This window comes from Anneissia japonica, unplaced genomic scaffold, assembly GCF_011630105.1.
Source record: "Anneissia japonica isolate Jap-2015-1 unplaced genomic scaffold, ASM1163010v1 scaffold737_len1565949_cov176, whole genome shotgun sequence".
NCBI lineage: Eukaryota > Metazoa > Echinodermata > Crinoidea > Comatulida > Comatulidae > Anneissia > Anneissia japonica.
Window position 1 is genome coordinate 1,247,575 of NW_022741618.1, and position 23,941 is coordinate 1,271,515.

Here is a 23,941-nt window from a genome sequence, read left to right on the forward strand (position 1 = left end):
GTCCACAACTGCCTAATTCCCAACATTGCAATACAGTATTGCAATATTTATAATATGAGAATGTCAAGCATTTTAAAAATGGATAAATTAACCACAGCCATCACCACTAGCTAATCAGCAGAATAATGTCAAAAACACAATTCTATATCATTCATATTATTACCGTACGACTCCATCAGATGCCGCAATCGTTAAAAATTCAACATGATGAGGGAGTGATTTATTTAAATCATGTGCGGACAAAACTTGAAGTGCCATGTAGCGTGTGTCAGGATCAAGTGGCTGTCCACGTTTAAGTCGTTTACGCCGTTGATTTGTTTCAAGTGTCCCATAAGATGCAAGCAGAGAAACTGTACATGCGGATGACAAGTTCTCCTACGTATTTAAAAAAGCGCCAAGATTTTATTTCTAATCAATACACAAATACAAATGAATAAATAAATAAAAGAATAAATAAATATTATTTGTCCAAACCTGTAATTGCTTTCCAGCAATAAAGGATAATGGCATTAATTAAAAAAATAATTCTATTTTAACATTTTAATATTTGTATTAAATTAATTTAATGTGATATTTAAAAAAATAAATGATTACATTAAAAATTAGCTTACTGCATTATTTTGCACGAAAAGTTTCCAACATTTGATACTGCATCTGCCTCCTACTGAGAATAACAATACGGACTTCTGCTCATCTCCTTTCTCATTCTGACATCTTTGGCTGTCCATACTTTTTGATTCCCCAGCCTGCATTTTAGTCATGTGACCGGTATGAGATTCACATGTGGCAAAGTCTCGCACACTAGACACATGATCTTGCAATGTCTTAACAACAGCTGCTTCAGATGTTCTACCTATATCGACCATCTCATTAAGGGATATTATTATAATACATACGATATGATTATCAAATTTAATCACCCGATATTATAATACACATGATTTGTTAATAAATTTAAACAATGCAATCAATATTTGAATTGCATACTTTGTTTACTTATTACTTTTTGTGTGTTTGTGTTTTCTGTGTATTTAGATAATATTTAATTAAATTAATCCTACTGATAAGGAAATTACATCAAGGATACAATCTATTGCTACAATGTTCACTGTTGTGTCCTCACTTCCTGTTGCAACAAGCAGATAAGATTCACCTTCAATAATAAACAGACAAAATAATAAATTGAAAAACAGATGGAGAAACCAAATAAAGAAGAATAAAAAAGAAATTAACTAATTGCATGGTTTTTAATAGAAATGATATCTTGGAGAGAATGACAACACTAAATAAAAAAATATACAGTCCCCTCCCTTTAAAGAGATAGAAAAAAAAGTGGATAAAAAGATGTAGGATGTTCAGCAGATATCCTTTAATGGCAGCAATTGAGTAATTTCAATCAGGCCGACCAATGAGTTCAGCTTAAAAAAAGCCTTTTAATTCAATTTAAACTGAGATAATAGTTTAATACAAACACAAGACACATTCTGATAAGATAAAAGTCCTAATTCTCATCAAGACAGAAGTAAAAGTACTGGCAATCATAGGCCTAGATAAACAGTGATATTTTATGTATTTTTACCGAAAATACATTTGTTCGAACCAGAATTTTATACTAAATCAGAAAACCTTAGTTGGTACATGGACCTACAGGTCCATGGTGATATCAATCATCCTGACTACTGTGAGACAAATGATAATAAAGGGATGATACACTTGGTAAACATGCATATTTAATGAATTTGCGGGAAATGGGTTATTTTCCAGGAGATTGCTGTGAGGTAGCGAGATTGCGGGAAGCTGTCGAGACTCTCGTGACTTGCGGGGGAACCCCTGTTAAATCATCCAGACTTCCTTAACTGATATGGTAGTAAAAAAACGCTGTGAATAGACATCTTTATAAGATAAGATAAAGGCTTTATTTATTTTTCAAGGGTAAATACATAAAATACAAAACACTACAATGTTCTTCTCTCCTTGGGTTCATGATAACTGCCTTTACCTTTTACATTGATTCTACCAAGAAATTTTGCACACGTCAGCTCTCTCCCATGCAAACTATTCTGAAAGTAATAACATTTTACATATTTAAATTATTTCTGTTATCCTATTTTTTTTTTTTGGGGGGGGGGGGTTATTTGTATTGGTTTTAATGGCCTGATGTTACCAATATTATTGATGAGATGCAGCCACTATTTTATTCACTCATAAGCCACAGAATACTCGCACCTAAGGGTGAAACATAGCGTGAACCATTTCACAGCATGTCTACAGTGGGGTAACTACGCATGGCCGGCTGAGAATATAGATGCTTTTTTCACAAGTACATCTTTTACTGATTGTATGATGGAACAATGCTACTACAAAGTCAGTCTCAAAATGAATGTTAAGGAGTGAGGCTCATTTTTTTCAATTGATAAATAATCCTGGAATAGGATGTATTAAGCTCAGGTTAGAAAAATGCTTACTAGTCAAGGTATAGTCTAGCTCTCAAAATCATCTATGGACACTTTTGAGGTGGCAGTTTTGAACTAAAAATTGTCTCACATATTACTGTACAGTATATGCATTAGCAATGGTTTACATGTCATGCATATGATCATTAAGTTTAATTGTGACCCAAGCTCATAAACAGGCTGTAAACTCGCACAGCACTGTATTGAGAAACAAGCCCCAATAGCCAGAACATGCCATAAAATATGAATTTCGTGTGAATTGGGTTTTTGTGTAATAAATAAAGTATAATTATTAATATTCAAACTGTAAAAGGCAAAATTTTGCCATTTTCAAATGGGAGTTAGTGAAAATGAATAGGAAATCGCCAAAAATAAAAGCATTTTTCTCAAAACTTGATTTAAGAAAGTTGAGAAGATGACAATTATTCAAACGGTCATAACTTTGCTTCCAGACGCCCAATTGAGTTCATTTAACTGTCATTTTAAAGTAAATTATATGTTCTATGCCATTATAACAAAAACTCATTTTGGCTTGAGGATGAGTTTACATCCTGTTTGTGAGCTTGGGTCACAATTTTTATAACGGTAAACAAGGACAGCAGAGCAGGAGTTCTCATCTTCAGTTATTTAATTTCTTACTAAAAAAAAAAACAAAAAAACAACATTAAAGCGATGCATAATACTCTACCTTGTAATAAACATTAAAAACTAGAATTTAACAGGATTTGAACTCTGGATCCTAGAATAGGAAGTTGGGCACTACCAATCTATACCATTTTATAACACTATCACCACTCATGATTTGGTATCATACCTTGAGTATGTGTTGCTTCCGAAGTACTGACTGTTTGCATATAAACACATCCTTGGCTTTGATATAGGCCAAGCAGGCTGTATTGTCGGGCTCAGCGAACCCCCAACTTCGATGACCTCCACCACATTTCACCTGGAATAGCTTTTGATTCTGGGTCACTGACCAGACAACAAATTGTGACTGTAAGTATGAGAAGAAATTGACACCAAAATACAATTAATTGTTATTAACTTGCAAAATATTTTTCAAATCAATAAAAAAATCACTCACCGTATGGAATCCTAAAACTTGAATTTCACCATTTTCTTTAATGATCAATTTTTCAATCCATTCAAAACCTTTGTAAATCTGGCAATAAAATTGAAAACAAATTATGGAATATGCCATGGAATTTCAAAATGAGAATACATAATTGCAATTTAATCTCAAATCAATGTTTTAAATAATTGCAACTTTCATTTTTTTTCATCGCTTACACATTTCCACAACTTTATAAAGAACTTTTTATTTAATATTTATTTATATTTAAAATTAGCTTTCATAAGAACTCAATTAGTATGAATTCAAAAGACAAAAACAATAAAAAACATAAAAAAGTCATCAGACAACAATGAAAAAAAGAAGGCATAAGTCTCAGAACGTTCAGAAAGAAAAAAAAAGAGGTCAGAGAGTTCATCTGCTTCACAAAATGGCCAGACAGGTCTGAAGGCAAGTGCATATAGGAGTAGACTAGATGCTCACTAACTTATCCGTAAACCTGAAATAATACTTATGCAAAGAAAACAATAATAACCTTTTAATTGAATTAGAAGTATATGGCTGGAGATTAGCCAAATTGCTAATGTGATTTTGCCAGGTTATTATGGATTTTGCTCACTTCGACCCGGACAGTGCTGAATTTACAATAAATTACACAAATCAATCATGATGTTGGTAGTCTATGAGTGAGATACTTACCTAGATAAACCGACTAATTGCCGCGCTGGCCCCCTAACAAGAATCATCCGACGCCGCAACAACCCCCGACGCAGCCGGCAACGAACTCTGAGATCAAGGGGCAGCCTGAGCTGCCCAATCAAGAGCCGCCGCAAACTTGGTAGGGGGCCAGCGCGGTAATTAGTCGGTTTATCCAGGTAAGTATTCACGAAATAGACTGTATGTACACAGGAAGGCTAAATTTCACTGGGAAAAGGTTGGGAGAAAGGCAAGTATTACTTCACTTTAATTTTAAAATTCATTCATCAAGCTTGTGAAAGAAGTATAGCACCTCTTTTCCAGGAACCAAAGACATTAGTGCATGGTAAGAAAACAGTGCATTTTAGAAAAGTGAAAGTATTGTCTCCTAGTGTACTGTCTAATTTACCCTCATTCTTACAATGTCAAATCTTTCCATAAATAAAATCAAATCTAATACCTACAGGTACATATGCAAACATTAAATATCATTACGATTTTATTATACACTTAAAATGCAATTTAAATTAATGTATATTTCTTACTCTGTTAGTATTCATTATTTGTAGAACACCGCCACTGAGGTCGTACTCTTTGCAGGTACCATCTCGTCCAGTGCTGTAAATGTGATCCTCGTGGCAGCAGATATCCGTCACACCAACTTTTCCATGAACACCTCGTAAAGTTGTGACAGGAAAAATTGGCTGGAATGAAAATGGTATGTGAGAACAATCAAATTGAAAATTAGTAATATAATATCTCCTATATCAAAAGTCATGTGAATTCATTAGAACTTTAATCACAGCTATTGGGAAAGTTGGACAAAAACAAAATAACTTCTGCAACAACGGAGATATTATTGAAGAGAGGAGAATGCACATAAACTTTAGCAAGCAGTGCAGCGAAGTCTGAGCTAAATTTGCTATTCCAAAGCCCTAGTGAAAGAATATAACTTTTTATCGTTGTAAAGACACATTATGGTCATAATTGCTTCCTTCCATAAAGCACTCGATATAAGTTAAGAAAACTAACCATGTGAAAATCCTAAGCAGTGGAGAGAAACTATGCGATGGTATAAAATTTAAACTAATAATATTACTGTGTCACAAATAAACTGTAATCATACCTGGTGAATTTCACTATTTGAGCAAACAAAGTGATGTAGTGAACCACGCTTATCTCCGCATAAGAATCCTTTTCCTTGTGGAAGTCTAACAGCTGTTGTAATCCAGCGTTGCCTCGATTCTGGCAAGATAAACATCATCAATTTCTTTGCTGTTAGATTATTTGCAGTCATACTAACATCCCACAGAATCTAAAACAAAAGAGAGAATGTACACATACAGTATATATCATTAATCAAGGATCAAATTATTATATGCAAATTTTATTTCAAAACTATTAAAAGAAATCTTGTCTTCTTACCAGTTGACCCTCTGGTCCTGATGAGAAAAGATGTTGATCCTCAGCCCAACATAGTCCAAGTACTTTACTCTCAAATGCATTTAAACACTGTGAACTATCTGGACAACCTTTAAATTGGAAATAAAAAATGATTTGTAAAAATGTAAAAACTATAATAAACTAGCACATGGTAGTACTATAACACTAAATGGAAAGACAATTCAAAAAGTAGAGAATTACATATACTTGGGCAAGAAGATAAGGATAGAGGATGACACCACTGCAGAAGTAAAGAGAAGAATCCAGTTAGTGTGGGTAGAATTTGGAAAACTTGGATTCATATTTCGTGACAAAAATTTACCACTTTCACTTAAAAAAAAGCTGTTTAATCAAATGTACTGTATTATACCAGTCTTGGCATATTCAGCAGAAACATGGGCAACTATCAAGACAATGGAACAGAGATTGAAAGTGACAGAAAGAGCAATGGAACGTACAATGATGGCAATCACAAAAAGAGACAGAAATGAAGATGTGAGAAAGGCTACAGGAGTGAATGACAGAATACAAGAAATAAAGAAGATGAAATGGAGATGGGCAGGTCACATAGCAAAAAGGACAGATAATAAATGGACACGAAAAGTAATGGATTTGGTGCCAAGAAATCGAGTCAGGAGAAGCAGACAGAAAGGAAGGTGATTGATGGATGAAGTACAAGAATTCAAAGGCATTATATGGAGGAGAGGAGCACAGAACAGCAATTCGATAGAGGCTTTCCTCCTGCAGTGGAGTGAAATAGCTAGATGATGATGATGATGTATGGTATACTTATCCTATATAACTATACTTACTGAGATCCACAATTCTTATGTCTCCATGAATATTACCAAGGGCAACCATTTGATGTGATGGTGACAAGGAAGTGATTCCGTAAGACTGGAATCTTTCATCACAGAAGATCGTTCTCCACAGTTTATTTTGGAGGTGGTAACCGAGCAGGTATCTAATAAGAGGTGAGAAAAAAATAGTTATTATATTTGACTGCTTTTGGTAACTATAATTTACTATTTAAATAATTACTTCTACAGTACTTCATTTTTATCACATCAAATAGCAAGTTCACACACTATTGGAACTTGCATTTGAGCACAAAGAGCGCAGCGATGGGAATTGAACCGGGAAGCAAACATCTTCACGGTTCAGCGCATATACAGTGGCTTCCGCCAGTTTAGCGTACCTAGCTAGGCATACACACACATTTAATGACTAGATGTTAGGATACTTACCCTGCATTAGTCATAGTAATTACTTCCCCACTATTTGTCAACATTACAGACCTAGCAAAGTCCTCCTTAACAAATCCATCATGGGTCTTCATATAACCTTGCAAATCTACACACTCCACCACAGTATCTAGAATGCCAACAAAATACAATATCATTCATAAAAAATATATTTTGTGGCCATCAAAATATTTTAAATTGAAATTAAAGTCACTTGGCTTTCTTACCAATTTGTGACGCCTCATCTAGAAACCACAGACGTATGCTGCTATCTCCACCTCCGGTTGCCTAAGAAAAGCAATAATTTTTGGTATTTAAAATTATATAGTACTAACAATTATTGTCAGAATGTTAAAAAAAATATAGTAATGTTAATAATTCTCTTTACTCTTTTTCTGACACTATGTCATTTGATATCATTTTTTTTTTTAAAGTCCAAATTTATATGTTGCCTTTCACATTTCGGAGAATATACAAAGGCGCTGGCATCAGTGTTTCCCTGGTCACTAGATACTTAGTTGGCAAACCAGCACATTTTTGAACAACTTTCTCTGCTCAACTTTCTCTTGTCATGCTGCTTTACATGCACAACCACATACCAGGTACCATCCTACCAGGTACCCATTTATACTCCTGGGTGGTGAGAGGCAAACATAAGTTAAGTGCCTTGCCCGAGGACACAAGTAATGCGACAAGTGTTGTTCTTAAACTCCAGATCAGAAGTACAACAGCTTACACACTGCGCCACAGGCTCTTAGAGACATTTAGTGTGTATTTGAGCAAGTGTGAATAGAGGTCTGTGAAATGCCTAATCCTTGAGTAACTACCTAGTGGGATAATAAGGTACCGAAATAGATTCTTAGCAGCAGCCATAATGGACACCTGAATGTACACAAGTGTAAGTATATGGAAAACTTGAGGCTTATGACAATTATTGTAATTCGAGTTAAAGTTGTTAAGGTATCTAAACTTTCAGTTTGTGTGACGATGTAACCCTAGAAAGGATTCACTCATCCGTAACCATTCTATGTCCTCTGCACAACGTGGATTCGGGCGAAACTGAGTCTTAGAATCCAGACAACAATAAAAACTCAACATTTCTGTATGCACATGACTTCTTAGGTCCAAACATTGCTGTGCAATCAAAAAATATTTATCTGCATCTGCCTGCCAACCTATCTATTTATTTTTGTATATAGATCACTATGTAACTACAGCACAAAACAATGTGACGCTTTTTTGCTACTGAGCAACTACTGTATCTACCAAGTGGTCATTATGGTTGAGTGGCTCTATAGCAGGGGTGGGCATAAAAATGAGTCAGAGGGCCAAAGTGAATTTTTGATTTAACACCGAGGGCCGCAACCGAACTTTGATGTTTCCAGTACACTTCCAAAACCTTCATTCACTTCTCTTATACCACTTTATGCTCAGTTTTAACATTAATTTTTACAGATAATCAATGTCAGACCTTAAAAAACAAGGTGTTTTCTAGCCAAAGATGTAATATCGGGCTGCACACATAAGGTTTTTAATTCATTTTCGTGGGCGGCAAAAGAATGACTGTCAGGCCGCACTTTGCCCATCTCTGTCTATAGCTAACTCATACATAACTCCTTCATTTCTGATTAATAGTTCACTGTTAATAGTTCACAATTAGTTATCTGATATTTTAAAATTATTTATACCTTATAAGATTAGAAAACAAAAATATGGATGCAATGTTGTATAGTTATGTTAAGCATGGTTTCCATAAAAATCGCTACATGCTATCACCGACTCCTGGTGATGCTGATTGGTCAGTTGTATCAGGGAGTGTTCCCGATTGCATCGGCTACGCAGTACAATGATAGCAGTGAAAATGCTGCAGCAACTATGTAGCCAGTGGCGGATCCGAAAACAAAAATGCCAAAAAATAAAAAAGAGGGAGAAAAAATTTATTTAAAGAGAGCAAATAGGAAAAAAAGGAGTGTACCCATGAGTTCAGTGGTGATCCAGCAGTGGGTGAAAGGAAAGCTCGATTATTTACCACTTATTTACACCAACCATTGTGGGGCTGAGGTGGGCATGGTGGCGTGAACTTCATTTCGGATCTAGAAATTCTCTGGTTCCGGGACTGGTAGCAATTCAATGAAAACCAGGCTTTAAAAAGATAGTATGGCTTCAGCAGTATCGACAGTTTAGGTAGCATTGCCCAATAATGAAGGGTCTGGGAGGTCACATGTTGTTGTGATGCCAGTGACTTAGTACTCTATAAACTACACTCAAATAGAACAAGTTAAATGAATTTAGATTTAAAGAACTCACAATTACTTTTTCTTCTTGGTCAACTGTTAAACTCCAAATACTACGACCCTGTAAACATATAATAATGGTTGTATTGTATTATAAAAGAGTGGATGTCAAACAATAAGAATATATATTTTTGGGGTACTGACTGTATCTTATGTACATTATCCACAAACAAATTGTATGAAATAAATCATCATTGAAATGTTCTTTTAGAAGAAAATTCAGGAAAAACCTCTTCACAATATACACCATTTTATCGGGCCTATTTTGAAACAGTGCCACCAACATCTCGCAACTTTTTACTGGGGGACTTCCAGTGGCCTACCTTGAGCAGCTGGTTAGCTACAAGTAGAGCACAGCGCAGCAAATAGCGCCGGTAGACCTTTGCTACAGCAGCAGCAAGCAACAGATATGATCTTCTGCTAATTACTATATGTAAACACTTAAATAGCTTATTAAGACTTCAGACTTGTTTTTAATATCAACATTTTATTGCTTTTGCATTTTAAAATATTTGTGCTTGTTATTTAATTAGCTTTATTGTTTAGTTAATCCATAATGGTAATTACGTAGAGCGAAATTCTAGGCCTCTGGAAGTCTCCCAGTAGTAGTTGCCAGGTTCTTGGATATTTTCATTTCAAATTTCGTGAAAATGGTGTATAGATACAAACCAATGTGACATTTTATCTTAACCTGTTGCATTTAAGTTAACATACCTCTCTGTTATTTCACTACTATATACTTATTTTTAAAATACTAAGAGCATCAACAAATGGATTTTTTATTTAAAAGTTATTGGTATATTGGTACTTAAGATGACTGCATTATATTCAGCCAATCAAAATATGACTAACCATTGCTTTCAATGGCACCCTCATTTTAATATGAAATTTTCAAACACAGCTAAGTTATCCATATGTTAAACTTAAGCGGTGCAGTGTGTGAACACAATTCCATTTTGTACTATACATTCCTCAGCTATTTTTAAATTAGTTACTCCACTTGGCCACTTCCAGGCTAGATTACAGTAATAAATTATTAATATTAATGATAATTATAAAATAATGAGTCTTATTTATGGTTGTCGGTATGCTAGGCATGACAGTGCCACTCTTTCTACAGGGGGGCACCTTATTGAGAACCAATAACTTTGCATTGCTTCGTCACCTAGTTAGCAATCTAGTTAAGGAGTGATGTTTTACCCTACCGATGTGTTATTGTACTGAATACTCAGTACGTTCCCAAATACTTGCGAAACAATGTGCAAGTGATTTGGGTGGGATGTAAACCAATAACCGCCAGATAACTAGCATGGCGCCATAACCACTAGATGTTCAATCTGATCCTCAAGTAGCAGCAGCTTCTGCAAATGCTATTTCAGTGTGTGTTTGCATCAGGGAAATATCATAGGAATGATGTCATTTTAAAAGTGATGTTTAATTTTCTAGTTGTTATAAAACCATGTTCACCATCTACTCTGTTAGCCCAGCACTTACCTCTGCTGCTCTAATTCAATACCCAGATATGTGTTGAGTCTATACATTCTTTATGCTTACCTTATGACCCTTGAAGTTTTGTAGAATCTTGCCCTCATAATCCCACACAATACAAGTTGCATCCTTATATAAAAATAATTTGAAATTAATAAAATTTATCATGGGCAATAAATATGGTATTATCACAGAAATACTAAATTCAATCCTTACAGTATAACATTTTTTATTATTTAATATTATTATTATTATTATTAGTTATTAAATTAGTTGGCAAGAATAGGATTTGTTTAACTTTTCAGAAAATTCCATAATAAAATATATTATATTAATGTTGCATGTAAAAAAAAAAATTAAAATGTAATACTCATGATTGTTTTTTCAAGAGCCTGTATCAATACTATTTATTTGGCAGTGCTGACTGGTAATCATTTTTTTTACTTTTCTCTTTGAATTTGTTTAAACTGATAATGTCGATGGAAATAACTTGTATTTTACACTAAGAATATATTATAGGAAATCTAAATTAGGTAAATGAAAAATAATTTTACACCAGAAAACAAATTTACTTAGGATTATTAAAGAGAGTAAATATGAACTATATATACCTCTCCAATGCTAATGATATTATTCTTGATGAGTCTGACAGCCCAAACCCGAGCACTATGGCCGTACAGAACTAGATCAGCATCAGTCAATATTGGTCTTGATGGACACTCCGGTGATCCAATACTCCACAATCTGATGCTGCGATCATCCGATACCGAACAAAGAACTTTATGAATCAAACTATATTGCACATTGAAAATCACACCCTGCAAAATAATAAATATTATTAAAAATTTATAATTTAAATAACAAAAACAATAAAAAAAGACAAAAATTACAAAAACCCTTTTCATTATTGTGATGGATATTTGTCAGTGTTTCACAGAATTAAACAAAACAAGTTTTCGTAAATCTCGAGGGCAGTATAAAAGAGGCAGTAGAGTATGTTGGCCCTAACGGCCACCCACACAAAAAATATAAATTAATCAATCAGCCAAGTGTTTCTAGAGCTCCTCGTCAGAGCTAAAAGTGCAATAACACTGCAACATAATAATTTATTCTGTTCCAGTCCTGCTCTGATTGGTTGGTCAGTTTGACTGACACTCCAGAATGGTTCATTCACCTCCTGTTGGGAATGGTAATAGAAAACAAATGTAATATAATTATATTCTTGTATACCTCATGACCAGTACACCTGAGGTCAGGTATAACTCTACCCTCTTGGTTCTTTATTCCACAGGGTCGCCATAGTAACACTTGATTAAACACTGTACCAGCAAATAAGACTAAATTTGACCAACTGCTGTTGAAAAAACTTGCACAATATCTATCAATGTTTTTAAGGAATAGAAATAGATTTTACAAATTTATATTATATAAACAGTATGCGAATTTGGGGCTTATTCCATTCACGTTTTTACACGTTGACTGCCATGGACAAATACGATTGTCCAAGAGGATGTTGCTAAGCGAGACCTGAGGAACACACTTGTCCAAAATGAAGCATGTTTGTACTGTATGTAAACTGGCTGGCTAGGCTCCAGAGCAAAAACAAATTTTTGATATGATGTACAACTGATTTTTCTAAGACAAAAAAAACTTGGAAAAGATTTATGAAATACAGATTTTTTAAAATTAAAAAACTGGGGGAAAAGGGGCGTAATCACCCTTTTTTCCAAGTTTTCATCAAACACCCTTTTTGCGTCTTGGAAAAATCTTTTGTACAACATAATATCAAAACTTTTTTTTCCTCCAGAGCTTAGCTTTAAGGAAGATACTGTACATGTATGCAATGATTATAAATGAAATATTACCTTACTGTGTCTCAAACAAGTAATATGGGAAACATGACCATTCAAAAACTACTGTAAGTGGTAAAAGGATACAAGATGCATTTCTCTTCGCAGTGCATGTCCTCGAGAAGAACCCTTTCTCTCCAATCCCATAATTCAATGGAGTTATGGCCTAATGCTACAGCAATATGGCTGCTATTGATTAAAAACTGGATGTCCCATATCCAGTCACTCACTTCAAGAACATCCATCTCAAATTGAATACTATCAGAGTAAAAAGGAAGTTTTTCAACTTAAAATATTCAAGAGTATATAAGGAAAAATAATAGTGCATTGTGATGTAATGCATTAAAGTAGGCTTATTGTACAACCTTTCAGAAAGAGCTGTAATACCACAATAAGTATTAACAAGGGTTTCTGTCTGAAAGGTCCAATACACTAATATGCCACCTAATATTATAAACCTCCCAGCATCCTATTGGGGTACCAGTTACTGGCTTGCTGTGGCTGAAAGGGTCAACTGAGTATTGTGCTATAGTTGAATGGCTGAGTGGAAGGCAGGGCGGTGCTAACTACAGCCTTAACATCGGCGCTGGTTTGAGGTGCTCCTCGCCCAGAGTTCAGGTGGAAGAACCAGGGCCACCCGGATAAGGACTTAAAATGGAGGTCCAGTGTACACATCTGGTTCATGTGCACTTTTAAAGAACACACTGCAACTTTCGGATGTCTAGGTAGTTACCCTGATGCTATGGTTCATTTCAGCACTTGTCATTGTGGAATGATGTGAACATGTATACCAAAGCACCTCTTTATGAAGGCTAGGTAGACACAGACCACGCACATATTCAATTCAACTCAATGACGCTGCAAGTTATGGGTTATTCTCCTACTTTTACCCTTTACCGATACAGTAACTGGTACCTTAATAGGGTGCTTAGAAGTTGGCATATTGGTGTATGGGACCATTCAGACATTCATTTGTAGCAGTGAAGCTAGCTTCTTGTACTGCACATTGAAACATAATCAAACACTCAGCATAGAGTAGGAGTAGCATTAATTTTGAACACCAGTATACTACTTTAGGGACATACCTTATAACGATTTGGAAATCCTCCGAAAGAAGGCCCCAAATATTTGTTTAAAAAAAGTTAGTACATTAGTTTAGTATATAGATACATAATGTATTTACCTACAAGAAATCCCTATTGCAGGTTTCCATAAGACAGAAAAGATGCAGAATACTTTTTGTCCGAATACCACAAAATATTTCTCTTTATCTGAAAAAGTAAAAACAAAAATTATAATGGCAGTCGGAATTGCAATCAATTTAAAATTCAATCTTGATAAAGGTAGTAAAAATCATAAAATTGTAATCCCATGTGAACTATCCAACCCATAACCAAGGGGCTTTTGGGGGTTCAGCTAATAATAGTATTTTATCATAACCTTTTTCTATTAAAGAAACACTTCGGAGTAAAACTTGGCCTATAGGAAACCATCCTTCACATGAACCTGGTTTTAATGAGTCAGTAATTAACCAATCAAAATGCAAGTATCAAAATAGGTGTTTTGTAAGAAAAACTGGTAATTTATAATATGAAATTAATTATCAAGATGAAAAAGCTCAGATTCAATTTTTACATGACAAATTTGTGCACACCTGTGTGTGTACATATCATATCATAGCTATATATGGGCATGATGATGTCACAACATATCCATATATGGGCAATCACAGAAATTTGCCATAAAAGCTGATAACATTGTGGACAAAGACAAAAACATACAGCCTAGGTACTCACCATGATGTATGCCGTGAATTCTTTGGCTTGCGAATATCTTTTTAGATGCAATTTTCTTCTGTGACTTTGTGTCATAAACATGAAGATTTGGGCCTTCACCTATGTCAAGGATTGTACATTTAGTTCCATTAAAAATATCAAAATTCACACAAACAAGTTAATTTTGAATTATTGGTAGTATTGTATTTATTTATCTTGTGCTGTTACTCAACCTATATATGAATGTTTGTTATTGTTTATCAATCAGACCAATTAACAGATGTGTTTTTTAAGCCTCCCCTTGACTCTATCTTTGATAGTCTACAGAAAAATGTGTGAGTATAAAAAAGCAGTGTGACGAGCATCAGTCTTGAATGCCTGACCTTCCAATGTAAAGTCCAATGCTAAGTTACCCGATGTGCCACACGCTTCTTTGTTGGTGTCTGATACGCAAGAAAAAAAATATACATATATAGATCCCTCTATGTAACTATTCGCAAACTAAAGTGATTACAGTCCTCGGTCAGTATAGCTTTGTTGAAAGAAATTTATATGGCCTGTACTCACATTTTAATGACAAATTCGTTTTTATAAATTTTAGAGTATAATCGTGCTATATATTTTATCATTTATTTATCAAGTCTCTCCGAATGGGGGGGGCCAACCCCCCTAAAATGCCGCCACTGGCGTAGCGTTGTCAGGCTGTTGGCCGCCGCAGTGTATCTATTAATCTCACCTGCAAGTAGCAACTGACCACTGAACATTAATGCTGTCACTGGGGCAAGTAATATATCTGTTGTCATGATAATGCTTTCCATAATTTCTGACGACGATATATCAGGGATGGTATCCAGAAGGTAGGGCAGGCGGGCTTTAGGATCAAAGTTTTACTGTACATTTACTTTATACACACATGTTGACACTCTGTTCCTAAAAATAACAATTTCGAAAATAAAAAAATTAAAGATTACATCAGCATCGCCTCCAGCGGAAATATCTGGAAGAGGAATTACCCAAGCATAAACCCATGTTGATTGATGCCCCTCAAAGTCATTGAGTTAAAAAAAAAATCTTGCCAGGTTGTAGTTAAAAAATCTTGATGATGTCGTAATAACTCTACAAAAAAAACATTTATAGCACTATCCCGAATTCCGAATAAAATGTAATGCGTACCGTGTTTTAATTGCGTGGATGATACTTCAGAAACTAGCTCAAATTTTCACATATCCAGATATACAGTGTACTGTATAACACTCATATGGCCTGATTTGTGCAAAAATCTGTGCCTAGGCCTCAATCAAACTTTTGCGCGAAAAATATATTCCCTGCGCTACCATATTTTAACAGTCTGGAGTATTAAAAATTACTTGATTACTTACTTACTTACTACTTCTTTACTTGAGTTCCAGGAAATCATTATTCCTCCTGGAGATAGAAATCAAGAAAATGCTTATTTATAGGCCCTCTCATTAAAAGTAGGTAGGGCCTTGAATACTGGTGATGGGAAAACAGTCGGCCTTAGCTAGCTAGGCTAGTCTCAATTTAAGGGTGTGTTTCTACAGATAAACATAAAATAATCGATTTTTTAAAACCGTTTTTTTAATGAGTACCAGACAGCCTGCTGGCGTTGCAACTGCATTTTTGATTTTTCGAAAATCGGTTTTCATGACAGAAATTACGTCACCATTTTGTTTATACAACACATTGTTTTCCTAACTGTATAGGATAGTATCTTTCTCATTCCTGTCATGATGACGAGGAGTAAGATTCGATGTGGGTCAAAAAAGCAAATGTTTTCGGCTGTGATCATTGGCACAATTATGAACGACGACCAAACGAGGACAACGGTAGGCCCAACAGAGCGGAGAGTCCTAAGCACCCCCCCCCACAAAATAATTCGTCACTCCTCATGTTTGTTGACGTTTTTAGCTTGTAGGCCTAGGACATGAACAAGAGGACAAATTTTTTTTAAAACGGGCCCTAAAACTAGTTAAACAGTAGTAGTAAGGCCTTGACCTAATAAGCATAGGCCTAAATCAAATCCTTGTCATCAGGGTCGACTACAATGTCTGGTGCTAATGTACTTTTGTACGCCACTAACCTTAACTTGAGCTAAGTCAATCCTTATCATCAGGGTCGACTACAATGGCTGGTGGTAATGCACCTTAGTACTCAACTAACTTTAACTACAACTTCAGTCTTGCTATCTTAATGTTAAGGTTAAAGTGGGGTATTAAACAATTATAGTCAGGTTTTTACTATAGGAAATAGAAGCCGAAGGAGCCATTATTTCCGGCCTGAAAAAGAGGTTCATAAGCATTCTATTTCCTATAGTCTACGTAATTACTTGACTATAATTACTTATTATGTCATTCGCGACATCCATGACCTTTTCTATGACCTTTTATAATCAAACCCCAAGTTATAGAGCAGTTTCGTTTCGTTTCATTTATTTTATCACACGATAAAAAATATACACATACAATAAATAATCATAATCAAATTACAAATTACAAAGGTAATTAAAAATTCTAGTTAAAATTAACAAAATTCTAAATGATTTAAGGTTATCGTGTGAATGGTGGTCATAATAGGTTTTAAGAAAACCTATCATGACCACCTACAACAGCGCCAGTCACAAAAGTATAAAGAAAACAAAATCAACAGGAGTAAAGGAAGAAAAAGCTAATTGTTTACATTTTTTCCTTTCTATATAGTTACTTTACTTTCATACATGCATAAAAAAAAGGAAAAATGTTTATGCACCATATACCTGAAGCAGAGATTGTTTATATTTGCATTTGAAACTAGCAACAGAGTTTTTTTTGTTTCAAGTCCAATGATATATTTTTCCAGTACTTGGGTCCAAGAACAGCAGTTGCTGGCTCTATATTATAAATCCATCAAAGTGCTGGTTGCTACTAGCTGATACCATGCGTGTGCATTAGATGTGCACAATAGAATGATTTCTATAGTAGTATACCATGGAGTACGTGCACTGACACTCTTCGCACCGCTCTGTTTTCATAATACTTAAAGATACAGAGACGTATAAACTGATAAGCAACTTTGTTCTTGGCTCATTTGCATAGCGCTGCGTGAGTGGAGCCTTTTCAAGTGATCTCTTAGAATACCTCCACCATGCTAATAAAATACCAGCCTAGCCTCTTTCTAGGCAGATATTACTCTACTACTACTACCAGTAACAGTATGGTAGGGCTAGTATTAGTAGTAGTACCACAAAACAGTAGTAACATACTATGTTACTACTGTTTTGTGGTACTACTACTAATACTAGCCCTACAAGGCCTAGGCCCTATGTTAGCCTAGGCCTACCTACCTATACAGTTCTACTCTACTAAGGCCTAGCCCAGGCTAGTAGGCTACTAGTAGTAGTACGCATTACCTAGGCTAGGCCTAGTACTACTACTACACTACTATAGATTAGTAGTACTAGGCTAGGCCCTAGCTAGGCCTACTGTTGCAGTACTATTCTAGGCCTAGGCCTACTAGCAGAGCCTCTATTTTAAGGCTCAGGATTATTAGAGTTAATACAGACCTACAAGAAGAATAAGGATTTGGCTTTCTAATAATAATAATATTATGTATTGTATATTATTTTATAAATTCAAATTTTCCACCTCTCTGTGTGTGGCGCTCACAACAACTCAGCAAACTTTGCTCCTCATCATTTTGTGTCCCATTCCATACGTTTGGGGGCGCTCTGTCATAACTGTCTGCAGAGCCGTAGATAGAGAGAGTTTGGCCAACTTGGCGCATGGGCGCCATGTTGTCACCAAACAGCGTGCGCGCGTCACCAAACAGCGTGCGCGCGTATAGCTTTATAACATTTTATAAAACACTGAATCTAGATGTGTATAAGAGACAGGTGTAGTACTACTAGGCCTAGAAGACGTGGTGGTAATAGGCCTACTATTACTACTAGGCCTACTCGTAGCACTGAGTAGAAGGCCTAACCTGGTCTCTGGCACGCGCAATAGCTTGAGAAGCCACATTATAGCCACTTGCTCCAAATGCCTCCCAGATTCAGACATAACACTTTTTAAATTTTGCGTAACTTCGTACTTTTTTTAAATAAACCACTTAAACATAATTAAACCGTATAGCAAAAGGATTAAAAAGTTTTTCTCTAGCTCTAGGCAGTCGATGACGATTCACAGGCGGAAAATTCAACAGCCAATCACCATCCCTTAATGGAAATATACCTTATAAGTGAACATCCAATCACAGTCACTTAACGGAATTCCCATATAATGGTCGATTGCACTTAAAGCCCCATTCCCGGCAAAATTTCAATTTTTAAGAAAATTTAATTTTTGTATAATGTTATAAAGATTTATAAATATAATACGGAATTGCTAGTTTAACTGAATTTAGACATTCCTAAGAATGAAAAAAATGTAAAATAAGACTGAAATTTGATTTTTCTCTTTCTAGGCAGATATTACTCTACTACTACCAGTAACAGTATGTCACTACTGTGTTGTGGTACTACTACTACTAATACTAGCCCTACAATGCCTAGGCCCTATGTTAGCCTACCTACCTACAGTTCTACTCTACTAAGGCCTAGCCCAGGCTAGTAGGCTACTACTAGTAGTAGTACGCATTACCTAGGCCTAGTACTACTTACTACTAGGCTACTATAGATTAGTAGTACTAGGCCTAGTAGTACCTACTGTTGCAGTACTACTCTAGGCCTACTAGCAGAGCCTCTATTTTAAGGCTCAGGATTATTAGAGTTGATACAGACCTACAAGAAGAATAAGGATTTGGCTCAGAGACCATGCTTTCTAATAATAATAATATTATGTATTGTATATTTATAAATTCAAATTTTCCACCTCTCTGTGTGTGGCGCTCACAACAACTCAGCAAAACTTTGCTCCTCATCATTTTGTGTCCCATTCCATACGTTTGGGGGCGCTCTGTCATAACTGTCTGCACTGTCTGACTGTCTGATTCATTTAGCTTGTGAAGTCGGTGTTCCCAACTTGTAACATGTGAGAACACGAGAAGAGTGCATTCATTTTGATAAAAGCTAAATGGCTACTGTCACTTTTGCGATGTGTTCGAAAATAAAACATACAAAACAACTTTTTTTTTAAATCTGAAATAATATTACTTAAACAAATTTCAATAAATATGTTGGGTTGCAAATAAAACCTACAAAACAAAACTCTTTTTTTTATCAGAAATAATATTACTTAATAAACAAATTGCAATAAATACCTATGCTCGTTGTGCATAGTTTGTGTTACAACCGCCATTATCCACACTACTTGTGCAAATCAATATAATAATAATATAATCAATTAATAATATCAATATAATATTATGGGATTTTAATATACAGTATTCTATCGCGTTAGTTTGTGGCTCGCCAATGTTTTGATTTGGTGACAACATGGCCGGTGTAAGTGATTGCGATCCACCCAATCACACGCGCGTATAGCAGAATCCCGTGAAACCGAGTTGACCAAACTCTCTTTATCTCATAGAGATATAATAAGAATAATAGCTCTATGCTCTATCTACGGCTCTGGAGTCCGATTAGATTCCTAGGAACTCTAGAGTCAGTCAGGAATCAGTTAGAGTTCCTATATAGAGATAGGAACTCTGGAGTCAGTTGAGTCAGTCAGACTCAGAGCCGTAATAGAGAGTTTGGCCAAACTCGGTTTAACGGGATTCTGCTATACGCGCGTGTGATTGGGTGGATCGCAATCACATGACTACCGCAATCAAAATGTACTACCGGTATGTAATTAAGATTAGTTACTCTTTTATATTAGTGTCGATTACTATGTTGTTTGTTATTTAATTTCTGTTGGAAAAACGATAATAAAACAACAAAATATCCTAGTTTTGCAAAGAGAAACAACAAGTTATTTTAGAGATCATAATCAAATAAAAAAAGGCCTATTTATCGACATTGTCGTTTTACCAACTTAGATGACTACTAAAGACAAATGTGCTAGCCATATCTTTATGTTTTCATACTACTGTAAGGTTTTTTTGCTAAAAATCACTACTTATTATTATTATTTATAATAATATTAAAAGAGTATATGTCAAGTGGGCCGCATCATTTTCGTTCACAAATTGATAGTACACCTAATTATCACTGTCAGAAAATTGTTTAAAAAGTAAAGGGCAATCCTTTACTTGCTTGAATACTTGCTTGAATTACTGGGTCGTTTAGAAAGCTTTAAGCTTATAATGACCCATCCAATACAAAAATCAAAAATATCTACTCTTAGTACCGTTGGGGGATAAGCAAGAAGAATTCATTTGTCTTGTTACCGTCCAGTCTGCTTTATCAAAATCAGTGTTGGCAGCCCAACTTTGAACAGCCAGTTTCATTAATTTTAGCTTTTTTGGCCGGCTTTAGTGATTTCAATGATCCGTAAATAGGGTATCTAGGTTGTTGTTCTTTAAAATTAAATATGAGCGAGCCCTATACAAATCTTTTATTCTATTATTAATTTGATTATTATTATTTATAAATATTAAAATAGTATAGGTCAGTTGGCCGCAATATAAAAACTGATATTGTGTAAGCCTAAGCAAAGAACTTAAATAGCAGAAGAATGAGCTGTTAAGCGTATTTGCATTAAAATTGATGGCACATCCGCTCTCCCGCGAATGGGGTAAAATTTGAATATTTTACGAAGTGGAGAAACTACAGGAAACAAACGAACCAAAGCGGCGCCTTTATTATTACTATATAGCGCCGCCGCGCGGACGGGGTAAAATTGCTCCGTGTACCCACAATGTTTTATACACACTACATTGACAACCAATCCGTGGTTATAAAAATGTGACATTCACTCAGCTTTTTCGAAGTTAATATGCCTAATACATTAACATCGGAATTGGAATTGTTTAATGACAAATTAGTTAAAAGTTGAGTGGAAAAGGCTCGATTAAAAGCTATGCCTATGACTTGAAATGTTAGCTACTATAGCAAACTTTTCTGTCCTAGAGAGTTTGTTTTCCATTGTACAAATCAGAATCATTATATAAATAATGTGTCGATCATGAAATTAGGATTGCGAATTTGGATCGCAGACCAATTGTTCGAATGACTATAAAATAAAGAACACCATTCGGAAAAGGCCTATAGCAAGCTACGAATATTCCAGCAACCAATACGCATGCAATTATATTGTTAACATTTTTGCATGTCTCTATGATACATTGGTCGAGTGTTAAATTAAAGACAAAAACTGAATATATTATAAACTTTTAAGTCATATACGAATTCTGAAAATAACAATTTATATAGGCCCTAATTTTAGATACATTGGTTAATAGTATTATGTGTATTGGAGGAAAAATGCACTGCCAAAGCAGTCATCAACACATTAATTTTTATTTATATATGTATATAATTAGTAATTGTAATAACTGTAAGTGTAATAATTAACCTATAATGACGATTGTTGACGCTAAATAGTATGTTCATGGTTGTTGAATTGTTGGAGCTAATTAGTATGTTAACGGTTGTTGGTGCTAATTAGTATGACTGAAGCAAGCTATGCATTGTGGTGTAGGAATGTTAATCAGCTTATGGAGAGAGATTCTTTTCAGTCGTTGGCCCCAATCTCTGTAATTTACATACAGCAATCTGTTAAGAGTCTCCTAATTTGATGATCTTTTAAGCGCCGTCTTAAATAATTCTTATTTGACAATCTCTACTGTTTCCTCTACTCTTCTGTTTTGTTTCTTTTCGCTTTCTTTTATTTGTGTTATGTTTTTGTTTTCTACCATTCTTTTCCCTTTCAACCATTTATTCTCTTTCTTTTTTCTTTTTCTGTTGTCCTGGAAAGTGCATAGAGAAGAATGTTATGTGCGTTATCAAGTACACAACCACTGACCATTGACCATTGATCTTAATGACCCATGTAAGCCCTACGCTAATCAAATTAATCGTTTTGGTGTTTAGCTACATTCACACCGAATCGGAATTTTCGGATCGGAAGGCCGACCGAACCGATCAGATAGGGACGCTAGTGTTCAGCGGACGAGGAACGCGGTCCCAAATTCGGTTCGGATCCCATGCCAAATGCAGGTGCAGTCCATGTACTAATGACCCGCATACACAGCAATTGACGTACTATAAAAAAACAAAAAAAAACATTTGCCAGGCCATCGGAAAAAAACTAGTGGGTCAAAATGTTTTAATCGTTAAACAATTTACTCGAATGTACGCCATTGATTTTTCTGTCCACGATAGCAATACAAATCTTGAATGACAAGGTTTTAAATACGATGTATACAAATGAAATGAATAAATAACACAATGAAGACACAGGCATATCTTTATAAACATATATTTGCGATGATTTAAATACTCAGTCTAACCTTCCTTCTTTTTTTCTTACTTTACTGCAGTTCAGTGTGACATAGGTTCGGCTATTTATTTTCCATAAACTCGGTTCCATAAAATTTGTCTACTGGAATTTAATTTCAGAAAGTTAACCGTAATTTTAAAAGAAATAATAACCTAAAATGTCCCAAGTATAGATAGTCCGTGTTACATAGTCTACGGGAATACTTGAGACCGGCAACATGGAAACGGGCATGAAAGCGCCCCGCCAATATATTTTTTTAATAACCGCCGCACTGAAGCCTCCAAAAATGTTATAAGCGCCGCGGCGATTATTCGAGGATTTACGGTACATTTCAAACATAATGGAAGTTTATAAATAAATAAAAGCTTAAAAAAGAATTAAATTAAATTAAATTATCAAACCTATTGAAGTTAAGATGTTTTAAAGTGATATATAATGTAATTATAAGAATTATAAAGAATCAAATACAGTCATTTTCATTTTTTAATCATGTACACAATTAATTACTTCAAGTCAAACTTAAAGCTCTACAATGTAGGTATTCAAGTATTACCTTTATGTTGTTTTTTTTTGCGTACACAGATTTTCTTTGATTTATCAAACGTTCTGATTAAATGGCCGAAATTAATCCCTTTTGTAATATATTTCCTAAGAACCACTTGTTTATGTATTTGATAATCTCAACGCTAATGCTCTAACAATCATATTTTAACATCTTAAATATACATTACATTGCGAGGACAGCAAAGATCTACCCTACCAATAACTCTATCTAACAATCTACTAAACCTTCATAAAGCAAACACCTACAGAACAAACCCCTACAGAACAAACCCCTGTCAGTTGAAGATAATAAAAGACATGAAACAACTTGCCAAAGAACGACTAGCATGAAAACAACTTGTACAAGCACAGAGCAGCCCAAATGGAAAAGTCGTCAGACTATACTTGGCAAGGAGGCAGTAGAGTAAGTACATCATCTCCTTATAATTAGGCCGATACAACTGCACTGACGGCATAATAAATACACTTCATATATCTCTTTGTTTAAATAGTTTAATACTCTTAAAATAAAGGGTCTGACTGTATATCAAGTGAGCTATTGATCTCTTCCTTTACGAATCTTAAGTAATTGTCAACATTCACCTTCTTTTCATTTTCTTTTGAGATGTATTTCAAGGCCTTGTACAGAGATCGGAATGTAGAAACTGGAAGATAAAATGAGAGATAAAAACAATCAAGAGGGCT

The 23,941-nt window shown here is 35.0% G+C and overlaps 2 protein-coding genes across 7 annotated transcripts in view; both read right to left on the reverse strand.

The window, feature by feature from the left end:
- The window catches only part of LOC117118845 (WD repeat-containing protein 6-like), a 27,172-nt gene extending 7,916 nt beyond the window's left edge, over positions 1–19,256 (reverse strand). The window contains exons 1-21 of one of the 6 annotated variants that reach the window (XM_033263566.1): positions 19,181–19,256; positions 15,052–15,245; positions 14,337–14,435; positions 13,724–13,811; positions 12,628–12,798; positions 11,921–12,068; positions 11,302–11,508; positions 10,757–10,819; positions 9,216–9,263; positions 7,136–7,196; positions 6,912–7,038; positions 6,477–6,628; positions 5,647–5,753; positions 5,348–5,536; positions 4,767–4,925; positions 3,538–3,615; positions 3,268–3,447; positions 2,000–2,060; positions 1,088–1,153; positions 612–853; positions 164–375 (exon numbers count right to left, since the gene is read on the reverse strand). In XM_033263566.1, the coding sequence (XP_033119457.1) occupies positions 164–375; positions 612–853; positions 1,088–1,153; positions 2,000–2,060; positions 3,268–3,447; positions 3,538–3,615; positions 4,767–4,925; positions 5,348–5,536; positions 5,647–5,753; positions 6,477–6,628; positions 6,912–7,038; positions 7,136–7,196; positions 9,216–9,263; positions 10,757–10,819; positions 11,302–11,508; positions 11,921–12,068; positions 12,628–12,798; positions 13,724–13,811; positions 14,337–14,435; positions 15,052–15,133 (2,540 nt within the window). In that variant the 5' untranslated portion in view covers positions 15,134–15,245; positions 19,181–19,256. Of the gene's footprint in view, positions 1–163; positions 376–611; positions 854–1,087; positions 1,154–1,999; positions 2,061–3,267; positions 3,448–3,537; positions 3,616–4,766; positions 4,926–5,347; positions 5,537–5,646; positions 5,754–6,476; positions 6,629–6,911; positions 7,039–7,135; positions 7,197–9,215; positions 9,264–10,756; positions 10,820–11,301; positions 11,509–11,920; positions 12,069–12,627; positions 12,799–13,723; positions 13,812–14,336; positions 14,436–15,051; positions 15,246–15,694; positions 15,984–17,956; positions 18,056–19,089 lie in introns of those variants that run through there. The other 5 variants (XM_033263564.1, XM_033263565.1, XM_033263567.1 and 2 more) reach the window with 5 other exon arrangements.
- Positions 19,257–22,656: 3,400 nt separating this feature from the next.
- The window catches only part of LOC117118799, a 28,053-nt gene continuing 26,768 nt past the window's right edge, over positions 22,657–23,941 (reverse strand). Inside the window, exon 20 of the mRNA XM_033263496.1 lies at positions 22,657–23,901. Within this exon, the coding sequence (XP_033119387.1) occupies positions 23,759–23,901 (143 nt within the window). The 3' untranslated portion in view covers positions 22,657–23,758. The remainder of the gene's footprint in view (positions 23,902–23,941) is intronic.